The 19,665-nt window shown below is 43.1% G+C and overlaps 1 protein-coding gene across 3 annotated transcripts in view; it reads right to left on the bottom strand.

The window, feature by feature from the left end:
- Nucleotides 1-19,665, bottom strand: part of sfmbt2 (Scm like with four mbt domains 2) — a 90,172-nt gene that overhangs the window by 1,680 nt on the left and 68,827 nt on the right. For all 3 annotated transcript variants that reach the window (XM_049567230.1, XM_049567233.1, XM_049567232.1), the window contains 10 exons: nt 18,902-19,028; nt 18,555-18,668; nt 18,415-18,457; nt 15,638-15,705; nt 8,086-8,225; nt 7,541-7,650; nt 3,208-3,383; nt 2,890-3,059; nt 439-702; nt 173-295 (listed from right to left, as the gene is read on the bottom strand). In XM_049567230.1, coding sequence (XP_049423187.1) covers nt 173-295; nt 439-702; nt 2,890-3,059; nt 3,208-3,383; nt 7,541-7,650; nt 8,086-8,225; nt 15,638-15,705; nt 18,415-18,457; nt 18,555-18,668; nt 18,902-19,028 — 1,335 coding nt within the window. The remainder of the gene's footprint in view (nt 1-172; nt 296-438; nt 703-2,889; nt 3,060-3,207; nt 3,384-7,540; nt 7,651-8,085; nt 8,226-15,637; nt 15,706-18,414; nt 18,458-18,554; nt 18,669-18,901; nt 19,029-19,665) is intronic.

The following is a 19,665-nucleotide window of genomic DNA, read 5'->3' as shown; positions in this document are numbered from 1 at the left end:
TACTTCCTTAAGAGATAATCTGAACAACTGTGCGTGCACTCCTGTACGTCTTTGTGGAGCAAAGTGTTTGGGCCTTTTGTGGTTAAACAGGCAGTTGTGATGGTAAGAGGTGTGGCCTGATTAATATAGTTTGTTGGTAAGTATCGTCACGTGTGTGTGTGTGTGTGTTTACCTGCTCCTGGAAGATGTTGGCCAGGGACGCACAGTCAGTAGAGTTGATAAACTGAACGACTTCATCGACGCTCCACTCGAGAGGGTTTCTGTCCAAAACCAGCTGACCGTCCTCCTCCTCCACCTGACACACACACATAATGGAAGACACACACATATAAAACACACTTCTTCATTAATTTCACGTGTCATTAAACTGGACACATGCTTGTCAGTAACCACTGTGAGGGCTGAACCTCTGTCAGTGTGCTGTCGGTCTGTCCGCACCTGCACGTCTTGTCCTTTGGGAGGCTGGTACTTGCTGTTCTGGTTGTAAGCCGACAGCGAGCGTGTCGACCTCCTGCGGCCCTCTGGGGCCTCCTGGCTGCTGGGAGTGTTGCCGGCGCTGAAGGCCCTGCGCAGCGTCGCAGCCCGGCGAGGACGGCTGCTGGTCACCTCCACTGAAGAGGCGTCGGTGTGGTCCTCTCGGGGCTCCGAGCTGGTGCCTTCGCTGCCCGACTGCAGCGCCATCTCTTCATCCTCCTCGCTGTCCTGAGGGAGGAAGAAAGAGTCAGAGTCAGATAGGTTGGCTGCAGGTGTTGTGTTTAAGGCTTCAGTTTGGTGGGCAAACTCTTTGCAGTGTTGAATGTACCTCAGTTGTTCCCTCTGGAAAGTTCTGAAATAGTTTTTGTGAGACCATGCTTTGGCTAGTGGGCTTAAAACATGAATCAGCTGTTTGTTGCCCAGGGAATGTTCCTACAATATTGTCTCTGAATCTTTTTTTTTTCATGTTTGATCAAACAGCCAAAATGATGATTTAACTCGACTACTCTCCAGCTCCACTGGTGTCTCACTGGTGTCACTCACAGGAGGAGATATTTGAACTGGACAGGAGCATGGATGAGATTAGTCTGAAGTTCCTCGTGAATGACGTTACACATGACTCATGTTGTCCGCAAGAGTTTCAAGTTTCCACTCAGGGCATGAACTGAGAGTTTACATACGTCTGCTCAGCGGGGTTGGGTTCCAAGGACCGGCTCCAAACCCAGATTCTTTGAGCTTTACCGGAGTCTCTTATTGAATCTTCAGTGAGTTTCTAGTTGAGTTGACTGACTCAGTGAAACAACAACAGTGGTTAAAATAAAAACTGACCAACCAGTGCTGCAGGGGGGCTTCACTAACCAATCAGTGCCATTGCCTGGACTGACGCCATTGTCAAGCTGTTGTCAAGCAGTGTGTGGAAACCAATGAGAAGTATTAACAATGGCAAGCCCCACAGACAAGCCAGACACTGCTGTCAAGGCTGTTGTAAATCAATACGTCTTCTCAATATCTGCTGACACTCTAGTTTGTTTTACTTTGCCCTGTTTTTCTTTTAAAACCTCGGCAAAACAAGTATGTTGGCATGGCTACGCATCAAATCAAATCCCCTTCCCAACAGAAATCAGAGTGAGAGGGATGTCAGACTGGAGATGGAAACAGAGTGTAACAGGTTAACAGCAGAAATACAAACCTGAAGTCGGCATTTGAGTTTAAGTTCTAAATTATGAAGCTTATGACTTTTAACTCTTGTTATTTAAAATTGCTAACCACTGTACCACCGTGCTGCCCTGCTATGGATATACATATTAAGCTCATTTTATATTCGTTTCAGATTCAATAAAATTCTATCAAACCAAGTAAGTACAACTCTATTGCTACAACAGCTATAGAGCTGAAATGATGAATTGATCAGTCGACTGACAAAAAAAAAATGGCTGATAGTTTGGGTCATTTTTAAGGCAAAAATGCCAAATACTACCTTTATCCAGCTTCTCAGTTGTGGGGCTTTTGTTGCTCTTTATATTTGGGTTTTGGACTATTGCTTGAACACTATAATAAGGCTACAATTAAGATATATTTCCATGATCTGTTAATGTGCAGATTGTCTTTTACTGATTAATTATTTGGTGTATAAAATGTCAGCAAATCTCATTTTCCTACAGCTCAAAGTGATGCCTTCAATGTATTGTTTTGTCTAACAACCATCAGATACTCAGTTTGTAATGACACAGGAGATAAAAAACAGAAAATACTGAAATGAGAGCAACAAGAACACGCTATTGTTAAATTTATTTGCAGAACAAAATGGCTCAAATTATTCATCGACTATCAAAATAGTTGCCTATTAATTTTTCCATTAATCAACTTATCATTTCAACTCGACAAAAAAAAGCAACATCTTAAAGACCCAACAATTAATTGAGAAACTAATCTGCAGATTCATCTCTAATTAAAATAAAAATTAGTTGCTGCTCTGCTCAGCACAGTCTCTTACCTCAGTATTTCTCTTGGTGAAAAACCAGCTACAAACCAGTCTGACCACTAAACAATCCACATTTCAGTGGTAAAAACACCCACAAACAATAATTCATAACCAAGTTGAGATTGAATCTTTCCTTTATGCGACATCACACATAAAACCAAAGCACTAATTCAAGATCGAGCCTTTAATTGGTGTAAATTCAGATTTAGTCAGCTGTCTAAACTGAACTAGCTGAGCTGCATTTCCTGCCTGTGAAGCTCCTCTTCTTCCTGTCACATGTTGGGATGTTTATATTTATACAGTAAATTATGACTGTACAGTATCCGCCTGTTGTGTGAGCTGGATCTGACAGGACGCCCCGTTAACATGATACAAGGGAGGAAGAAAAGAAGAAGAGACAAGGCGGAAAGTGGAGAAGAAGAGTGTTATCTAACCTGCGGTGAGCCAGCAGGAGTGTAGTCCACAGCTGACGAGCGTCTCTTCTTCTGCACAAAGATAGCTTTCCTCTTCTTCCTGCGGCGCGTCGGCTTGGCCAGCTCTCCCTCGGCTGCCTCCTCTCCTCCCGTCGGCTTGGACAGCTTCCTCTTCTTCCCATAGTAATAGGCTGCGGACGCACCAGCAGATGTTGAAAACAATACACCCGAAAACAAACCCTAGCTACTCATCAGAGGCAATTATACACTCTGCAGTGATTTGGGGTCTTCTTCATAGCTGTGGTGCAGGAAGTGATGCGTTTAATTACAGAGACTCACTGTATTTGGTTTTGGTCTGAACGGAGCAGTTCTCCGGGCACTTGTCGGTGACGAGGACAGGGCTGAAGAGGTTCGGGCAGCACTGCAGCTTCACGCAGACCTTACGGCAGAAGTCTGGGATCTGGTCTGCGAGGCGGACGATGCGGATGGTGGAGCGATAGGTTTTCCCTTTATATCTGAAAGAGGGATGTCGTGACATTGTCAGCCAGTGATTACACTTTTATTTATGGGAACAATGCATAATGAAACTGTAATCCATCAGAGCACTTGAAGATGAATGATTGCCGGCGCAGTTATGATGTGAAAGTGGGCTGTTTCAGTGAATTCAGATTGTCTGGTTGATGAGGATTATCCAGGAGAGCGCAGTGCGTCAGGCGGGGTCGATTTTGCAATCTCTCATCTAATGGCTAAGGTTAGGAAAGGTGAGCTGATCTGTTGGCAGCTCAAGGACAAATCTGACCTGCAATCTGATGTAGCCGAGTTCTTCTGAGTGACTTCTTTAACATTCAAACAGACAGATCAAAGATGAGATTATATATGTAGACTGAAGCTTCAGAAAGATTTGTCTTTTGTTGTTTTTGTTCATTTTGTCAGGTTTTAAGTTTCACAAATAAACAAGAAAGAGAAACAATGAAGTAATACAAGAAAATGAAATATAACACCAGGAAGGAGAGTTTCCTCCTGTTGAAAATAAATACCTAAACTAGAAAAGTGCACTGAATGAAGCTAATCTGCAGTCGTTTCAGATATCCTTCATTTCCAGGCTGGTTTTGTGGATTTGGAGCTAAATGTTGTGCCTGGGGCACGTCGTGTATTAATGATACTCGTTACCTGGAGAGGTTGGAAAAAGATGTACGTTTCTTCCCTGTTCCAAAACCAAAATCAGACCCTGAAAAGTGTAGGGTTAGCTAGCTAGCTACTGAAGATATAGCCTACTGAATGTATACACATGCTGCTTTTGCTTTGTAATGATTATAACACTGACCCTGCTGTACAGGAACCAGTGAAGGGAAGCAGGGAAACTTTGCTCATATTCAACCGACTGTGTGGCATCGCAGTGTGTGCAGATACACTGTGATCTGTAGCCTATAGTTCGGCTTTAGCTTCTAACTATCTTTGTGTTTTTAACCTGTTGTTGCTGCTGAGTCAGTTTGACATCCTGGATATATCCTTCAAACACAGACTGTAGACCCCTCTGTCTGCTTCTCTCTGGAATCACTCTTTCATTTCTCCTTAGCGAAAGGTCAATTGTGAATCAACGCAAGAGAAAGAGGTCCTTGAGCTTACAGTTATACATGCCTATATAAAGTATTAGGCTGATTGGTCAAGTAGTGTGTGAGTAGGCTACGGACAGGCAGACACATGCACGTGCACACACATACGGACACGACCAAATGCCTGATAACAAGACATTTTACCACGAACATTAAGAACTGAAAGATGTTTTTCATGTTAATGACTGGTCACAAATATCCCAAATAGCATATTCTCTTGTGGTTACGCACATGAGCTTAGCAGATCTGTTTGTACATTTAAAAGCATATAATGTAGCCTGATGATTCCTAACCTCTCCTACAACCATAAAGGCTTGGTTCACTAAAAACAATGGCCAGTTGCCCACATGAACACAGAAACAGGTTTTGCTTGCTGTAATTATTCCTCCTGGTTGTATTTCTTAACACACTTTCGTTGTCAGTGATGGGGAACAAGATCTACAGCTGTTGTTTTGTGCAAAAATGTATTCTAAAGTTTATCTGACGTTAATACGAGGCTTCAGCAGTCTTAATATGTCAGACTGAGAGCATGCTTTCCAAATAAACTGTCTTTTCAGTATGAAGTTCCTTCACTTCGTTAGTTATGGTTACAAGGACGGACTTTTGTACTAAAAGACAGGAAGATACACACTTGATTTATCTCAGTCAGACAACTTAAGCCCCATATTAACTGTGGATAAACACTGGACGGTATTTTTACACAAAATAAAGACTGTGGATCTTGTCCATTGAAAGTGCATTAGGCCAGTATGAACAGGAGGAGTGATTACAGCAAACAGAACCTGTTCACATGTTAACATGGTCACCTGGGGCTGGTTGCATAAAGTACTTTCCTTTAAATAAAATCAGTTGCACAAACATCCTTAAGTCTCCTACCTAAGGTTTCCTTAAGTTTTTCTCCTTATCTTGGTCTTACACTTAAGGAACTGCTTAATGTTTGTTAAACTGTTGCACAAAGAGCCTTTGTAACCAAGGTAAGGAAGAAACTAAAGGTACCTTTGACTGCATAAGAACTGCAACATGGCTGAGTTTGTGGCGATAAATGAGGAAAATGAAGGCATCCTAAGAAGACTGTTCGCAACCGCAAGAACCCAGTGGACACCCTTCATGATGAGCAATAATTTTGCACTGTAAATTTCATTAAAGGTCAATTTATAATTTCTTGTAACGTCTGAAGTTTGATCACTCAGTTTTCCAAAGCTGTGCTCTTCCAGCCCCGTTACAATTAACAATTGCTCTGCGGTTTTATTTGATGGGATCTTTCCAATAAGTTATTGGCGAGGCATTTCATGTATGCAAGTCAACAGTATGCTGCATCATTCACCGTGTCTGCAAACACTGTAGTGACGTTCCCATGATGCTGCCTGCTTCCCAAAACTTTGCAGGGTGAAAGACAGAACCCACATCAGGATCCAAGCGCCCGCACAACATGAGGATCAATTTGTCTAACATTAAAAAATCTTAGTTAGTCTGCAGTTATGAAAACAAAATAACCAACGTTGCAGCACAATGGCCTCGCAGTATCCATGACGCTCAGATTCTAGACGAGAGGGTTCTTGAATTCCTCTAGAAGAATGATTTTTCTCCCTTCAACCAGTTTGTTTTTCGTGTCTTCTTATCCAATGCAATTTTTTTTACTATCAGGCCGAATTTGTGAGAGGATCCTTAGATGCGACAGCAGATCTTTTCTTGACTAAAGAAACCCTTTAAAAGATTCTGTGCAACACCTTTAAGTAATTTCCTCAGCTTAGGAAAAACTAATCATTAAGTGTCATACTTAAGGAGCAAACTTAAGATGCTTTGTGCACCCAGCCCCTGACCTTTAATTTAAGACTTGAAAACTGAAACTATCCTTTAATACTTGGGGGAAGAATGGGGTACAATATTTTGTACCATGGAAAATGTGTCCCAAACCACTGTACACTAATACATTTTCCAAAAAACGACCTTACATAAAAGGGGCCTGAGGTGCAAAGATAATTAAATGTGATCTAAACAGACCCAGATAGAGAAAGAAGACTGGCAGCAGCATGATACTCCACCAATAAACAAGCTCCAATACATGTTAGGGCTGCAGCTAATGATAATTTTCTTTATCAAATTATATGTCCATTTTTCCCAGAAACCGATAAATGATTTAGTGTGTAATATATCAGAAAATTGGGGGGAAATGTTCATTAAAAGTTCTCACAGACCAAGGTGGCATCTTAAAATGTCAAAACCCAAAGATTTAAAGTCAGTTGTGATACAACAATGACAAGTAGAACATTTTTACATTTAGGAAGCTTTTTTCATTTCATTTTTGCTCAATAAACTTCTTCAACGATTAATAGATCATCAAAATTATTACTGAGTTTCTGTTGATTCACCGATTTTGTAGCACTTCTACATGTCCAAAGAATCACTGTGAAGTTGCCCCAAAAAACACATTCTTCTCCTGAGATAATTAACCCACCATTTGATCAGAGCTGCTAACAAGTCTGGTTGGATGACTCGCCTCTCAGGGCAGCAAACGCCCCAGAAAATTAGAAGTAACTCTGTTACTTTTTCGACTTATCAAAACATTGGTGCATGAATGTGATCACTGTGCTCCGCAGCCCAGCACAGGTGACTCACCAGGACCTGTGACTGGCCGAGTCTTTCTCTTTTCAGCCAGAAAAAATGGGGCAGTTTTTGATTAGACAACACAGAGCACGCAGCCTGGAGCTGTGGAATAATTTGGCTCCGTGCAGCCAGCAGTGGAGGAAAATGCACAACTCGCACAAAGCTCTGAAAAAATAACATCAAAAGTTCAGCGGAGGGGGCGATATGGACTCTCAGGGACGGCGAGAGGGAAAAACAGCAGGCTCCTCTGTGAGGCCTGCGACTGATTTATGGGGGAGATGTGGTCATAGTTTGATTTATTATGATTTATAATACATTAAGCATGAAAGCCAAAAAGGCCTGTAATGTTATGACTTCACTGCCCCTGAAAATGACCAGAACCAGAAAATAACCAAATCAATTGGGAGAATGTGTTCTGGTGAACGTTCTCCTGCATGTCTTTGTGATCTCCTCACTTGGCTTTGAGGGTCTCCTCCTGGCAGTCCCAGCTCTGATCCTCCAGCTCCTGCAGCTCCTTCAGGACTCGTCCGGGCTTGTAGGCGGCGTTGATCAGCATGCTCAGCAGCTGGAGGCAAAAAGAAAACCGCAGATTAAAAAAAACATTAACTCCCGCTTCTATTAAACACTTCTCAGGAAGAATCAGAGTAACTGCACAAACATGAAGGAGCACAAATGCAGATCACGCTCGTCTTTACGGATACATTTGTGCATGCTCACACACATACAGAAAGTGCATGTGCACGCACAAACAGTCTCTGGAGAAATTAAGAGGCTGTTTTGCTGAGCGGTAGTGGCGGTGGTGTGTATGTGTAAACACGCTTGACTGACAGCTCCTCACATTAAAACGAAGGCTCTGCTGGGAAACTGCAGGTGGTTAACAAGACATCGCTGTCTCACCCTCCGTTTTTCACCTCCTCCCCCCTTTCAATCTCCGTCAGCCCACCCCTCGCTTTGAAAGTGTGTAACTCTTTGATTAAACCTGCTCCTCTCATCAGCCCACCTCTTTGAGGACCAGCGTGCACTTTCCGGGCCCAACGGCCTGCGGCAGCTCCGCGATGCGTCCCTTGTTGAGGTAGGGTCCTGAGAAACAGCGGTGGTTGACAAAAATCTTGGAGCAGCAGTATCTGCCGTTGGCTGAGCCTGAGAGAGCGGACCACAAACAGGGACATTAGCCAACATAGAAACATATATGATGCTTGTCAACTTCTCTTAAGTCTCTTTTAAAAATGTAGCCAAACAAAAGAGTATTAAACAAGTCAGTAATAAGTTTATCATTTTATATATCCATCAATCACAAGCCCACTGCCTGCTCGTCATTAAACAAACTTTTCTAGGGTATTAGTCATCGCTATCTTGAGTCATCTAAATGAAAGCACACAGAAACATGAACCATAGTTTGCAGCGTCAGAGATCTAAGAATAAAACTAAACAAATCTAAAGATTTAATCTCTGATGTGTGTTCGTCCTGAGCTGATGTAGTTAATGTAACTCCCAAAAAATAAATAACATACTGTATGTGGAAAAATAAACATTAGAAAGACACTATACAAACAAGTTTTACAAGTATAATCAAACCCTTTATTTTAATCTGACAGCAGATGTTGCAGCTTTTGGTTGCCAGATCTGAGCAGTGTTGGCGCAGAATATTTTTATATTTAACAGGGCTGTATCAGATGTCTTTTTTTAAAAAATACATTTCAAGCTTCTATTAGGGTTTTTAAATGAAGTTTCAAATGTAAGGACATAACCACAACTGAACACAGACGCAAACCTGACATGGAGTAATTCCAGAACTGTGACGATGCAATCTTCGAAAAATGACTTATCCATGCAGTCCTGGGATACACTGCCTTTTGATAGCTGGTCTGACCTGGTCTTTGACTCTCTACTGACACATAGTTCATCTATAAGGGCTCATGTATGGTTTTGGTTATTGGTTTCCTTGGGGAGTTTTTCCTTATCTGCTGTGAGGGTCCAAGGACCGAGGGATGTTGTGTGCTATAAAGCCCTCTGAGGTTTATTGTGATTTGTGATATTGGGCTTTATTGGGGCCTCTCTAGTGTAACAGTTAGTGCACTCGTCTTCCATGCGGAAGGTCCAGGGTTCGGTCACCGTCAGCAAAGACATGCTGTCACAAGAGGTTCCCACAGTCGAACCAAACGGGATCAAATTCCTTAAGGAGGCTTCAGGATAAGAAAGAGTAAGAGAGTAACTCCGGACCCTGAGCCATTTGTTCATGTTTTCTAAAAGCTTACAGATACGGATGAAACGCAGTAGTACCACTGAATTGTTGAGGCAGTGCAGTGTAGTTCAAGCGAGACACAACTGTAGGAGACGACAAAGAAATTTAAATAATGGCAGAACAATACAAATCGTTAATATAGTAAAAAGAATTCTCTGTCTACATCTTGGGGCATAACATGATCCAGCCACGAAGACCACCGCCGTCTACAATACTGCCTTTGTTTCTCCACCATTGCCTCATTTATAGTTGTCTGAAACGTTTGACTCCGCCCCCTAAAGCCGTCTATTGGCTGTATTTATGCCAACATAAAGGACGCATGGCAGAATGAGGGCAGTGATGCGTACATTTTAAACAGACGTATCTATTTCCATGCGTAAGGGGAGTATAAATGAGTCTCAATAGTCACAGTGGACATGGCTGATAGAGTGGCATCTCATGTTAAGTCTGTCAAAACGGTTTTGATTTGTGTTTTGTGATAGTTGTTGTCAATGTGACCAGGACGGCAAGGATCTGATTTTTCTTTTCTGTCGGTCCAAATCTTCATGACTACATTCTGCAACAGTTGCAGACATGCAGTCAGAACAGTGTTGTCCACATTTGCCAGTGTTGGGGAAGTTACTTTAATGAATGGATTAATGAATGAATGCCTTGACTGTCATTGCATAGTTACATAAAATGAAATTTGCTGTCTCTCATAAAAGAAAAAACATTCCATTAACCCAACGCACACTCACATACCCATACACAACAACACGAGAGCTCTCAAAGGCTTCAAGCTGCCATTTTCTTCACAATGGAATTAGCCGAACTACAGCAAAGCTACACTAGGGAGAAATCTCAGTATAGAAAAAGTAGTTCAAACTGCTTTCTAAAAATGATCAAATTGACAATGTACTGTACATGTGACACTAAATTATAACAAAATATAACACAAAAGAGTCACATGCCAGACAATTATTCACACTACGGACAATTTAGAGTCACCAATTAACCTGCATGTCTTTGGACTGTGGGAGGAAGCTGGAGCACCTGGAGGAAACCCACACTGACACAGGGAGAACTGGGGGCTCCCCTTTCCCAAGGTTCGAACTTGGGGTGATAGTCTAAAATATCATGCAGTAACTTCTGTGAATATTCGTTAATAAATAACAATAATCAATACTAATAACTACTTGTGGTCAAAGGGGGTTTGATTACAGTAGAGAAGCAATGGTAAAATACAAATAAAAAACTTTCCTTTTGTGGCCCGAAATTGTTTGTAGTTTCAGTAGTTCACCACTGCAGTGTAGTCAAACTACTACTTTTATTACATGTCGTTCACTACTTCCCAGCACTGAACTTGGCTAAATGTTATGACAACAATGACCATGCAATGAGTCAGTACATTTACATGCAGCTTGAGCAAATTATTGGCTTAGTCAGACTGAAACAGGACTTTCAAATTCATGCTTAGTCTGACTGAAATTGAACTATCCGTAGCTCAACTAACACACCTAGATAATTCGATTGAAAACCGAACTATTGCTGCATGTATCCCCTTAATCCAACTGCAGTCTGACTCTGACTTTCTGCGCATGCACCATTTTTTCTTTTGTGGGCTTTCACCCGGAAGAAGAAGGAGATGATGTAGAAGCTGTTCAGTAACTCCCGGAAAAAGAAACAAACCATGGCGACTGACAAGCAGAAGACGCACTCCTGGAAGGACAAGGAAACTACATTCATGCACCGCCATCTTCATTCGTCGTTAGCGTCCTCTTCGGGTCAACCGGCACTAGTTCTATTCATATTCTAACCGCTTCATCCTCTTGAGGGTCGCGGGGGGGCTGGAGCCTATCCCAGCTACATCGGGCGAGAGGCAGGGTTCACCCTGGACAGGTCGCCAGACTATCGCAGGGCTGACACATAGAGACAAACAACCATTCACGCTCACATTCACACCTACGGACAATTTAGAGTTATCAATTAACCTAGTCCCCAATCTTTGGACTGTGGGAGGAAGCCGGAGTGCCCGGAGAGAACCCACGCTGACACGGGGAGAACATGCAAACTCCGCACAGAAGGGCTCCCACGCCCGGGATCGAACCGGCAACCCTCTTGCTGTGAGGCGAGAGTGCTAACCACCACACCACCGTGCCGCCTACTAGTTCTGTATACTACGAAATTAAAAAGGGCATAGCACCTCCTATCGAGGTGGAGTCAGTCGTACTTGGTCAGAAATTCGATTTTCTCTTCTGCATGTATACACACAGACAAGATGGGAAGTCCGACTTGACTGATTAGCCGAGCTATGAGATTAGCTTGACCACTGCATACGTGTAAAAAACACTGTTTGTTGTCAGTGTCAGTTGGATCAGTTTCTTCTTTTAAAACCAATTTTTTAAAATTTCCCAAAATGCCCCATAGAATGTCATATGTCTATGACAGTGGTTTTAAACTGGTCCAGCCACGGGGTCAAGGTTTCTCCTTAGTCAACAGTTCAACGTCCACACAACTTAAAGGGATAGTGCACCCAAAAAATGAAAATTCAGCCATTATCTACTTACCCATATGCCGAGGGAGGCCCTGGTGAAGTTTTAGAGTCCTCACATCCCTTGCGGAGATCCAAGGGGGGAGCGGCTAGCACACCTAATGGCAGACGGCGCCCCAGACTAACATCCATGAACACAAAATTGAATCCACAAAGTATCTCCATACTGCTCATCCATAGTGATCCAAGTGTGCTGAAGCCCCGACATGAAAAGTTATTTGGAAAAACGTCATATGAACTCTGTTTTTAGCCTCACTGTAGCCTGTAGCTCTGACTGCTTCTCTGTGCTCCGCACTCACGTGTGCGCGCTTGCGTGAGACCAGTGAAAGCATGAGCTTTGCTCACCCGTGTTTACATCACGTGACACGTGCACCGCAGGGAGAGACAACGTAACCACAGTAGCTAAAAGATAATTTGCACTACGGTCTTTTAGCAAAGGACATCCCAACATGTCTGAAGACTTTGAAATTGAGGAGGAACAGCATTTCTTTTGACGTTTGTCGAAACACCTTTTTATGTCGGGGCTGCAGCACACTTGGATCACTACGGATGAGCTTGTTGAATATATTTTGTGGTTTCAATTTTGTGTTCTTGGACGTTAGTCTGGGGCGCCATCTGTCATTAGGTGTGCTAGCTGCTCCCCCCGCTGATCTCCGCAAGGGATGTGAGGACTCTAAAACTTCACCAGGGCCTCCCTCGGCATATGGGTGAGTAGATAATGGCTGAATTTTCATTTTTGGGTGCACTATCCCTTTAACACATCCAGCATCATACTTGCATTTGGCCATGTCATTGAGCTAGTTTGCTGTCCATTCACTCACTCTACAACAGGAAACGGCACTTCGAAATAAAAGCTCTGTGTCGGAAATTCACTGCACTTAAATGAAGTGTTTGTTTTTTGTTTGTTTTTTTTAATAAACGACACGTTTCCAAGTCACTTGTGTTTTTTTCAGAGTGGATCTGCAACCCACTTTTGGACCATGACCCACCAGCTGGGAACCACTGGTCTATAACATTTAATATTAATTGGATAATACGCGATGCAGCAATCACAGTTAAGGTTTGGGGTGAAAATAAAACATGGAGGTATTATTTATAATAAGTTTAACACTCAACACAAACAGTCAGCTGATCTGCTTCATCAGGACCGTGTGTGTGTGATGTTCGATAACATGCAGTGATGAAACGACCTCATCAGATTCTGATTCAGATGTTGCTAATCCTGATTTTTGGCTGCACCTTTTTCCCAACTGAACTCTGCCCACATCAAAGCAGTGAGAAGACCCCAGAGAAAACCAAATAATCTACAGATTTCTCAGTGAAATCAGCATAACTGTTGTTACTTTGGCAGAAAACTGTGTTTACACTGAGGCATCCGTCACTCAGCTGATGTAGAAAACAGGTTGTCAGAGTCTTTAACAGAGCACCCTTTGTTCTTTCACCTTTTCCTATGTTGCTGTTTTGTTTATTGTATATGAGCGGTGTGAGGGGTGAATGCAGAGTCAAACTGGGCCAATAGTACGTCCTGTTCATGTGATCCCCCCCACATCCCCACCCCCCCGGAGATAAATGAGGGTCGACATAACGAAGCTGCTCTCCGCCCTTCCTGCAGCCCCCGACTACTGCCAGCACCTGGAACCGCACCGCTAGGGGTGAATAGTAATTAGGTGAGGGGATGAATATGCATGAGCGAGTGGGTGGTTTTTACACGGGGAACTTGGAAAAAGAGGGCAAGGGTCTCCTGGAAACAAGACTTAGCCCGCTGCTCTCTTTGTGCCTGAACATACATGTTGTTTACATACACATCCACCACAAACATTAACCCGATCTCCTCCAGTGTGGTCTGCTGAAATGCATCCAGAAATACACCTAACTTTGCTTGGGCTACGTATTTTGTACCTTTAAATTTAGTCTTTAATCCCATTGTTTTCTTTAACTCAGTTATTTTAGGCACTTATTATTGATTGTACATGTGTTTAAACACAAGCCTGATTTAAAACCAGTGTGATTTCTTGTGTCTGGCCTCAGTTATAAAGCGTTTTCTTCACATGAATACCAGGAAAACTAAAATAATAAGACTATAGTTGTTAAAGCCTGATATTTTCTTTAAGGAGAGACTCGTTTTAAAACACTTAAACATGGATGAAAAAGGATGCTGCCTTTCTGGCTCTGTGTTTTGGTCTGTGGGTGTATTTCTCTGCTTCCAGTTGATCGCTGGCCAAATCCAGACATAGTAGCTCCAGTGCAGCTCCAGTAAAATCTGATAGCAGAAAATGTTCCAGCTCTCTGTGTATCAGAGAGAAGTGAGGGTTTCCTCCGCAGCAGAGAGAAATTCATCCGTGCATATTTTTGTGGAGAAAAAAAGCTTCACTAAAGAGGAAATGAGACTCAATAAGACAAAGTGCAAACTGAAGCCACGAGCTGCGTCTCGTTGTAGCTGCTCTTTGTGTTCGTTATGACACACACACACACGTTACTCTGACACCAGTGTGGTTACTCTTCAACTGTCACTGTCATTACCTACATGGACACAATACAGTGTTATTGTTTGGGTTGTGTTTCCTTTCCTTTCCTTTCCTTTCCTTTCCTTTCCTTTCCTTTCCTATCTTCCCTTCCTTCTCTCTCCCTCCCCTTCCTATCAGTTGATTTCTTCTCCTTTCCTTTCCTTTCATCTACTTCCCTTCCTTTCTTCTGCTCCCTTCTTTTCTGTCCTTTCCTACCCTCTTCCTCCATTTCCTCTCCCTTTCTTTTCTTTCTTTTCATTCCTTCACTTCTCTCCTTCCCCCTTTCTTTCCTTTCCTTTCCTTTCTTTCCTTTTCCTTCCTTCCTTCCCTTCTTTCCTTCCCTCTCCCTTCCTTTCATCTCCCCTTCTTTCCTATCAGCTGATTTATTCTCCTTTCCTTTCCTCTCCTCTCCTTCCCTTATTTTCCTCTTCTTCTTTCCTTCCTTCCTCTTTCCTTCCCTCTCCTTTCATCTCCCATTCTTTTCATCTCCCCTTCTTTCCTATCAGTTGATTCCTTTCCTTTCCTTTCCTTTCCTTTCCTTTCCCTTTCCTTCTGTTTCTTTCCCTTCCTTGCCTTCCCTCTCCTTCCCTTCCTTCCTTCTTCCCTCCCCTTCCTTGTCAGTCCTTTCCTACCCTGTTCTTGCATTTACTCTACCTTTCTTTTCTTTCCCTTCCTTCCTTCGTCTCATCTCTCCTTTCCTCTTTCTCTCCTTTCCTTCCTTCCTTCCTTCTTTCCTCCCTTCCTTTCCTTCCCTCTCCCGTCCATGTCTCATGACTAAAGGTTTACATGAACGTCACTAATAAAATCTTTCTTATTTGGACCTTGGACAGGAAATAGGAAGTAACATCTAAACAGTAAAATTGATGTAGGAGATTTGTTGCCAATGAGTGAAAGTGGAACTGAGCGTCTCTGGTGCTCACAGTGGTTTTTAATTGAGCTTTCAGTGGCAAAATATGCATCTTGTGGGAGAATAAAAAGACGCTCTTCTTCTTGATATCATCACTCTCCAACTCAGCTCCCATTTGCCAGATATGGTGCGAGTATTAGAAATGTTCTGCCTGAATGAAGACTGGAAGTTGTTATTTTACCAGTTAAACAAAGCCGACCATGTTTCATGTCCCAAAAGGACTCATGAAGAAACACAAGCTGAGTGCTCGGCATTGCAAACCGCTGATGTTTATGAGTGTAGGAGTATCTGAAGGGTGGGGCTTCCCCTCAACTCTCATTAGCATTAATCACTGGAGATAAATCATGTGTAACGTGGCTGTTTGATTACCTGGATCCATGGCGACGGGCTGGCAGAGGCTGACGGGAGTCGTCTCCAACGGCTGGGATGGGGCCAACCTGTGGGAGAAAAGCAATCAATATAGTCAAACTAATCAATAAGATTACCTAACTGTAATCAGACAGGAAACAACAGAGCAATCAAATGAGGGCTCATTGGAGCGATCAGTCTTCACAAACAGTTTCAGGTTTAGAAGTAGAAGAGTTAGAGAAGCAGCAGGGGGGACGCAGTGACGGGGAGAAAGTATTGATGAAAGGATTCCCCTGAAGGTGAGAAATGGAGTTAGTGGTTAGATGAGAGAGCTGACAAAGTGCTGCTGAAGACCTCATATTTCTCCCGCGCTCTCCTCGTACTCCCCGGGCTGCGTTTGCCAGCTGACGGTGTAACATGTCATTTGTCAACAAAATCAATCAGCGCCGCGGGAAAGCGATTTCTGCTCTAAAAAGCCACGGTTTCAATTAATGTCTTTGGAGTGACAGAGAGGGAGAGGCAGGCGGAGAAAAGCCTCCAGGGTTTTCTGAAGAAACCTTTACTTTTTGTTTTCTGGCTCACAGGCAGAAGGATGGAAAACAAAAGGCAGTGAATGAAACCATTTTTCACAACACGCTGAAGTGACACAGACGATGGCTGTACAGTAGTTAAGTTAAAGTGATGTATCGGCTGATGGATACGTGTGGACAATACTTCAGTTTGAATAGAGGTTGAATGGACATACAGGAGAGAGAAAAAGACGATACCATCAAACAACTCAAGTGTTATATCAAATTCTCAATAAGTTCTGAGTCATCCAACTGCAAGAAATAATTCAACTTAATTGCCATTTTGTGTCACCTCACTGTTCAACAGTCTCACTCTGACCTCTTCATGTATTGACATTTCATCATGGACTTTCCACGTCCACACATGACATGCAAGGTACCCTGGGTGCGTTGGTTGTTGATGTTCTGGGACACCATGTCAAGTTCTGCCTGTTACATGCATTGTCTTCTTTCAAAATACACTTCAGTTTTCACAGGAAATTTAGCGTGTACATACAGTCTCTTTCGAAATAAAAGGACTACGATGGTACAACACTGTGAATTAACGTTCACGACATAAGCACGTGGTTAGGTTTAGGAAAAAAGAACAGGGTTTGGCTTTAGAATCTTACAGGACACGAACGCCACTCTCTCAGGTGAAAGTCGATGTTTCTTGGACCTATCCACCACCATTCCCGCCCCCCAGTTGGACTTTTGCTGCCTACTGCCTGCCAACTTTCATCCTTGTTCCGCCGCATTTCCCCCTGACACCACCGAGCGCTGTTAAACTATAACAGCAACTGGCCGCGTATCATGCCGAAGTTACAGGACGCCTTTTTTTTGTTGATCTCTGACGCCGCAACGACTTCGGAATGAGAACAGGCTCCACTGTTCTACTAAGGCTGCAACTGATGATTATTTTCATTACTGATAAATGTGCTGATTACTTTCTTGATTAATCAATAACTATTTGGCCTATAAAATAAAAAAAATGGCCTTTCTTGGGCATGCCTCGAAAGAGGACTGCAATGCTGTGTCTCAAATCGTGTACTTCTGTACTTACACTTAATATTTTGAGTGCATAAGTGCGTTCACACTGAGAAGTATGGAAAAATGCAGTGCATTATGAGTACCTGGATGGTGCACTCAAAACGGTCAAGACGTTGAGTGTGGAACTATGGACACTTCTCGCCCTCAATGGTCGCCATCTTGGCTACGTAGCAGAAGGGGAGGGACCACTTTTCAAACTGGAAATAGCAGCCGAGGACTGTGCAACCATGAACGTCGCTGCATTGTACAAATACATGTGTTTTTTGCACTAAGCACCACTATACTGTTGTCGGGTATAAGCCAGCAGTGTGTTTGTTGGGTTAATTTAGCAGTCTGTAATGATTTGGTGCCATGAACGATAACACAAATGCTAATGCTAATTTGCTAACTAGCTAATTTGCGGTCGTCATTTCCAGTAAGCGCACAACGGCCGTGTTTGGTTTGAGACAACACTACCCTGTCGAAATTCGCGCACTACGCCAATAAGTACATAGTGCACATGGTATACTACATGGAAGTGTACTAACGGACGTATGTGATTTGAGACACAGCACAAGCCTCTCCGATTGCAAGCATGTAGGCAGAGTTGAATGAATTTTTTATCAATGTGTCATGCAAATAGTGAGGTGCCATCCTGCACAGGTTTACAAGACACCATAAAATCAAAACAAGCCAGGACCGGAGTCCAGCGTACATGTTTTCAGACAGCATTGAAAAGAAAGAAAATGGAGCAAAGCAAGAAAAGCATCCTAAGTAATCAGATCATCATTGTGTCTGACAAGTTCTTGGATCACTCACGAACATATTTACCGTGCAGCACTGGAAAAATCATAATAAGTACTAATTAAACAAACTATCCTGCCTTCTTTTTAGGCATTTGTTACAAGATTGGCAAACTTTAACACATCAAAATTAAACAACCATTCTAGCTTTCAGTCATCGGAGCACCAGAAAATGTGTAGACGTCTAATTGTGTTGAGTTCTTGTGACTGAAGAGGCTGTAACACATGATTCACATCAGTTTTCGAAGCATCTGTGTTAATGTTTGACCTCTGATTTTCTACAAACTGCTATCTGTCTGTATATTGTCAGGCTGAGGCCAATGAAACTACTCAAATATATCAGTATGAGCCTGTCATCAGTAGAACTCTGTAACTCCGTGACTGTGATATATTTTGGAAGATAAAAGTCTTCGCTTACTGTTTTTCTGGCTGCACCACAGCGATCTTCTTCTGCTTCTGACCTGCAGAGACACAGAGTCTGCATTAAGCCATCACTCCCAAGTAAATATGTGCGTGTTCTCTTTGTGTGTGTGTGTGTGTGTGTGTGTGTGTACATACAGACAGGTTTGAGTGGAGGGGTCAGAGGGTAAGCGTTGGCCTCGCACCAGCCGACAGGGAAGATGTCCACGGACTCGACATCCACGATACACTCTGACAGGGGCTTCGCCACACCTGGAGACAGGTAGACAGCAAAGAGGGAGAGGAGGGGTGAGGAAGCTGTCACACACTAACACACACACACACACACACACACACACACACACACACACACACACAGAGGACATTTTTTTTGAGACACAGCAGGAGTCCTCTGACACTTAATCCTCCGACACTTAATCTTCCCTCCCCACACACACACACACACACACACACACACACACACACACACACACACACGACTGTACCTTCCAGTCGGAGCCACAGCAGGCGTCCTCTGACCTGTGTGATCTGAGCCACACACACCTCCGCTGGCCGGTGAGGGTTCACCGCCTCCAGCCACATGTCCTTGGCAAAGCCTCTGTTCTGCCATGTCTGACCACACACGCACACACACACAGGAGGAGAGAGTGAGGTAGAGTTTATGTTACATTTCGGACAATGATCTAACCTCTGATAAACTAAACCTGGACAAGATATGAAACTGATTTCACCCCACACGAGCTGCAGTAACAGCGATTTAGCAGGTTCCCTGCATGTTACGGGGAACCAGAAGGGTCAGATAACATCCTGGTTGCAATCTGTGTTAGATAATGTGATGAATATCCTGATGAATGTAGCTCCATTTGGTTTACTGATAATGAAGCTGCATATTCTGCCAGTGACAGTGCAATGAAAAGTTCCTGCATTTTCTGCGGTGATAGCACCACAAAAATGGTTGTTGTTATTTAGATGTTACTAGGTTTTCTGCAATGATAGTGCCACAAACCGTGGTTGTCTTTATCTAGATATCGCTGCATTTTCTCCCAGGATAGAGCCACAAAAAGTGGTTGTATTTTACTGAGACATCGCTGTGCTTTCTGCTGTGATAGTGCCACAAACAGTGGTTTTCTTTTTCCCAAGACACTGCTGTGTTTCCAGTCAGGATTGTGCCCCCAAAACTGGACTTTTTAAGGCAAAAAAGATCTTATCCTAATCATAACCAAGTGGTTTTTATGCCTAAACATAACCA

This window comes from Epinephelus fuscoguttatus, linkage group LG22, assembly GCF_011397635.1.
Source record: "Epinephelus fuscoguttatus linkage group LG22, E.fuscoguttatus.final_Chr_v1".
NCBI classification, from domain to species: Eukaryota; Metazoa; Chordata; class Actinopteri; order Perciformes; family Serranidae; genus Epinephelus; species Epinephelus fuscoguttatus.
This window is presented reverse-complemented; position numbering and strand designations above follow the sequence as displayed.